At 57.0% G+C, this 4922-nt stretch overlaps 2 protein-coding genes across 2 annotated transcripts; both read left to right on the top strand.

Moving 5' to 3' along the window:
- The first annotated feature begins 1284 nt into the window (after positions 1 to 1284).
- GGTG_10541 (hypothetical protein) lies at positions 1285 to 2771 on the top strand. The gene is made up of 2 exons (XM_009228415.1): positions 1285 to 1852; positions 1925 to 2771. The coding sequence occupies exons 1-2, from the start codon at positions 1638 to 1640 to the stop codon at positions 2412 to 2414; spliced, it is 705 nt and encodes a 234-aa protein (XP_009226679.1). The 5' UTR covers positions 1285 to 1637; the 3' UTR covers positions 2415 to 2771.
- Positions 2772 to 3065: 294 nt separating this feature from the next.
- Positions 3066 to 4275, top strand: GGTG_10542 (hypothetical protein; the record flags this gene model as incomplete). The annotated part of the gene is made up of 2 exons (XM_009228416.1): positions 3066 to 3232; positions 3547 to 4275. The coding sequence occupies 2 exons, from the start codon at positions 3066 to 3068 to the stop codon at positions 4028 to 4030; spliced, it is 651 nt and encodes a 216-aa protein (XP_009226680.1). The 3' UTR covers positions 4031 to 4275.
- Positions 4276 to 4922: the final 647 nt, after the last annotated feature.

The raw sequence follows: 4922 nt of genomic DNA on the forward strand, positions 1-4922 counted from the left end.
GGGGGGGAGGAGCTTTGGGAGCAAGCTGGAAAAGGGAGAGTTCCTAATGAAGAAGGCGACACTATCGCTGGGGGACAAGAGGAAGAGACTCAAGACGGAGCTGAGAGCAAGCACAGAAAGCGCCGTGCAATGGGGAATGATCACATACGATCGAGCGGAGCTGAAGATCAAGACGGTGGAGGAGGAGAGACAGAAGAGGATGAGGTCCGGATAGGAGAGTCATTCCCTGACGGGGGAAAACGGTCACTTGTACAGTGGTATCGTTGATTTCAGGAAGGGGACCACGTGTTATGTGGGCATCGACATTTTAGGAAGGGCAGATGACAGCGTGTCGGGGCAACCGCCGCCACGTCGGTGAGCCACGTGTGTGCACGGGCCACCCGCAGACTACTTGGGCGGCGAGTTTCTCGTTAGATCTCTGACGTTGGGAGAGTTCAATTCAGACGGTTTGGTCCCTTCTCTTGCGCCGTCCTTCGGGGACGTCTGCCTCTGCAGATGTATCAGTTAGGCAGTAATATTATTGCCCGGGGTGTTGGGGAAGGGAACGGTTCCCTTTTTTAAAAAAAAAAAAAAGAAAAGGCTTTTCCTAGGATGATCCCGAAAGCACCTGGTGCCCGAACCGCAGGGCCTCGTCGACGACGGCGCCGAGAGGCAGCGTCGCGGTGCTGTGGAGCGTGATAGCGGCCTCGTCCGCGAAGGCGCTGCGCACCAGGTCCTGGACCTGCCGCGCCGCCCCAACAGGCACGACGGCCCCGCTCGCGGACCACCCGTGCCTCGCACCACTAGAGATCCGGATCACGATCGTTTCACCTCTCGTTTGCGCACCTACGGCGCCAGATGACCGTCCCTCTGGCACTGGCAGAGGCCTACCATAGAGGTGAAAGTATCATAACCGGATATACTGCCGGCTCCCAGCTAGGTGTACGGGGCGGCAGGTCCTGGGACTTGTTGCCAGGCGCTAGCTAGGCACCAGCCTGGCGTTGGCGTGGCCGACTCTAAGCAATAAAATGGCTCAGGGGTCACTCTGCCTCGAGACTTCCTTTTCTTCCTCCAGGACAGAGATTTCCGGTGGACCCATATAATGTGTGCCGCGGAGGGCTTGAGTGAAGTTGGGGAAGGAGCAAGCGTCCTCTTACGCGAGCCCACGATGTTAAACATCACCAAAAATTGGTGAGACGGGACTTGAACCCCGCGCCACATGGAGTGGGTTCTTGCCAAAAATGTCGACGGCTGGCTCGGCCGGCACACAATCTGAATTGGATTTTTTGTGTGCGTGCCGTGTGTCGAATTCTTTCGTAGCCAGACGATCTCCTTTCTGTGTTGGGCGGTTTCCTGGTCCGAACCGGGTCGAATCTTCAGAACATCGTCAGTTCTGATCTGCCACTGGAAGATATCGTGCCGTGCAGCCGTAGCCTGTTCTCTTTGAGGCAGGTCTACCGTTCGTTTCGTAGCCTGTTCTCTTCGAGGCAGGTCTACCCTTCGTTTCGCTCTCTCCACCGCCGTAGCCTGTTCTCTTTGAGACAGGTCTACCGTCTGTTTCGCTCGCTCGACCGCCCTCACCAGCCCTCTCCCAACTGGAAGTTCCCTTACCGCATCCTTCGCCTGGTTTCTTCGAAGCAGGTAATACCACCACCACGATGGCTTCCAACAGCTATACGACGAGTTATTTCGTCCCCGGTCCGCGCTCGGATCGTACCATCCCGGACAGCGACGCTCCGTCGTCCCAGGACACAAACCCGCCGTGGGAGTGCGAACAGCCCCAGGACCAGCCATCGCCGGTGCATACCATCCCGGACAGCGACGCTCCGTCGTCCCAGGACACAAACCCGCCGTGGGACTACGATCCGCTGTGGTCGCCCCTGAACCAGCCATTGCCGGCCCAGCCATCGGCGCCTCCAGTTTAGAACACTGGAGGCGTCAACAGCACGACCGTGGGCTCCAGCGCAGCGCCTGTCCCGACCACTCCAGCCCAAGCCCCGTCGGAGCCTACACGCCGCATAACGAGGTCAGCCGCAAAGCTTGCCGCCAAGACCCCTGATGCGAGCACGGCAGCTGTGATCGCGGCACCTGTCACTCCCGCGACCCTGCCCCCGATCGCGCCGGCCACCGTCCCTGCCTCTGCTGCCGAGCCCGTTGGCCGACACACCCCCGCGACCAAGAGCCAGACCGTCTCGCATACGGTAGGCACCTCGGCTGCCGAAGACGCCGACGACCTCGCCCCTACGGTACAGGCACCGGCCAAGCGCAAGAGCACCGCACTCCCGACGCCCGTGACCGAGCCCCCTCGCCGAAGCAAACGCGTGAAGAAGACGGTGTCGTATGTGGTCGACCCATTGGCTGCCGACGGCGACGACGGCGACGACGAGGACGCTGCCTCCCCCACTGCCCAAGTTGCGTCCGCTCGCCCTCATTAGACCCCCAGATCTGTGTCCGGCAAGAAGCGTGTGGCTCGCAAGGCTGCCGCTGGCCCGTCCACCACTGCCGACGACGATTTCGCACCGGAGTCGGAACCAGAGGACGCCGTAGAGCCTGCTCAGTCCGCAAAATGTAAATACATTTACTGTCTTTGTCCTTTTTGTCGCGTTTCTGCTTTAAGTCAAGCGCCTTGCTGCATGTCGCGGCTTGCGTCTGTTGGCTATTCCTGTGCGTGAGCCGGTGTCAGCGACGCTGGTGTTACGATGTTCCGGTGTGCTATAGCGTGAGCGACGCAATTCAGTTCATCACCAGCCCACTAGTGGCTGGTCTGCCCGCAAGTGTGCAAATGATCCTGGTCCAGTGTCAACGTCCGGTCCCGTGTGAATCCTGCAGCTGTGTTCGATGATTGTAATGACCGAACGCGGATCATCGGCGACCCCTCCTGGCACCTTTGAGACGAGGTTCAAGTGTCAGTGACAGGCCAGTTTACGGTTCGACGCCCGATGCCCCTGGAATACCCACTTTGTGGGACGGTTCACTTCGCCCGATACAAGCCCGATGCAAGCCCGTTATCAGCCACCATTTGTATAACGACTAATATTGACAAATGCCCAGCTTCGGCAAGGAAAAACTGCCGTCGTGCTAAACAGATGTCCAACGAGGACTGGGTCCGCCAAAAGCTCGAAGATATAAAGGATGAGCTGGCCAAGCACGACTTCAAATACACCGGTGATTTAGATCCCATCGTGCGACGGTGGCAGAACGGCGAGGTTCTGGACCCATGGCATCGGATTGCTGCCCTCAACCTGATCCATGAGTACGAGCCGCACGCGGAGGAAGTGACAGCTGAAGGCCCGGGTCAAGGCCATCACCCAGTAACGAAATTCTGGGAGCTGTTCGCGAAAAAAGGTTCAGAAACGCGTTATTTTTGCCGTCTGAACCAGTCCATATGCAGCTTCGGCGATGTCGAAAGACTTTGCGGATTGCTGGTTGAGGCATTCAACAAATTTCACCACGGGCCAAGATCCAAGTTCCCTCCGGTTTTTTGTGCAGCATGGGCCAAGCTTTTCCCTGACAGCCCCCGGATAGCATATGGCGGAATGCGTGAGCATGCACCTGACCATGCACCAGGCCGTTCGGGGTACCGGCTGTCGAAATGGTTTCCTCGGTTCGACCCGGTAACCCTCACTGCAAAAAACGGAACGATCTGCATTTCCGCATGGGCATCAAGGATGACGACGTTTTCCCTGCTTTCGATTTACGCATTCTCAAACCAGGTATCAATTCAGTCCTGGTTGGTGTGTCGTCGATATTCACAAACGATAACTACGACCCCCAGCGACCGAGATACCCGTCCCTGGCCAGAGTCCAGCAGACGGAGCGATTCTTATGGTTGTATTGTCAGGAGGCCCTAAAGCTTGGCCCCTTGGTAGCCGATCGGGAGCTTAGCCAGCTGAAAAGCCTGTTGCTGAGACGATACCAAGGGGAACCAGAGCCACGCGGAATTTGCGACGGGGAGAGGTTGACCTATGTTCATCGAAAAAGCGAGCCCTCGAGTTCGCTTATCGCAATTGGCGTCCACCCGCCACATGTCAAGATTATGGCGGATGACTAAGCCTGGGCATTGTCAACAGTGGCGGCCTGCTATTCCACCTTTGCAGCGACAGTCAAACTGCCTGCCGCATGGATTGCAATGGCCAAAGAGGCGGACAAGACCAATGCCGCTATCAAGCGCGGCGATCTCCCGCCCCATCGCTGTCTGGGTCGAGACCAAGAGGAGCCAGGAACGAGGCATCCTTGCAGTTGGTGCGGCAACTGGACTCCATGCCAGTCCCTTTTGGAATCGCCTTTATCATCGTCCTTTGGCCTTCGCGAATGTCTGGCATGTGCCAACATACCCATTGCGTTTCGAATTCCTCTGCTTGCCAATTGATGTCGTCAAAGGGAGCCCCCTGTGCCTATCCATCGGCCACCGCCATCGCGGCCAGCAGATGAAAACTGGATGGACTGTGAGAAGCTTGAGCCTTAAGGATAGGCTGGACAAAGACGACGACAACAACATTTGCATGAAAACCCATTTTTCGAATATGGTAAAAGCGGATTTCTTTGAAAATAGGTACGACGATATATAAACGGCTGTTGCGGCAGCCGATATGCTTAATCGATTTTTTAATCCAGATATGGAGCTTGATCCATATAATTCGGAGCTTGAGCTAGGCGGGGCCGAGGTGAAGGACGATTCCGAAGTCGAAAAGGAGCAGGAAGCAGAAATGCGGGCGCTTATCGGGGAAAATAGTGATTGTTCGGAGTAAATGTACAAACTAGTGGCTGTAAATTGGGGGAGATATCTAGCGTACAAGAAGAAATAGACGCGGTCAATCCCCATGTCAGTCGCCAGCTCCCTCTTCCCTTGACCGTCGTGACCTCTGGGACAGGCGGTTGTCGTTGTGGCCCGTGCTGGCCGTCACCATTCCAAGTGTCATGGGGGGGGGAGGGGGGTAGGGGGG

This window comes from Gaeumannomyces tritici (genome assembly GCF_000145635.1).
Source record: "Gaeumannomyces tritici R3-111a-1 unplaced genomic scaffold supercont2.6, whole genome shotgun sequence".
Taxonomy (NCBI): domain Eukaryota; kingdom Fungi; phylum Ascomycota; class Sordariomycetes; order Magnaporthales; family Magnaporthaceae; genus Gaeumannomyces; species Gaeumannomyces tritici.

Bases quoted from the DNA above. Each gene is read 5' to 3' on its own strand.
- GGTG_10541 (XM_009228415.1), top strand. From the start codon at position 1,638: ATGGCTTCCAACAGCTATACGACGAGTTATTTCGTCCCCGGTCCGCGC. The intron at 1,853-1,924 runs GTCGCCCCTGAA...AGGCGTCAACAG, and splicing joins TGGGACTACGATCCGCTGTG to CACGACCGTGGGCTCCAGCG.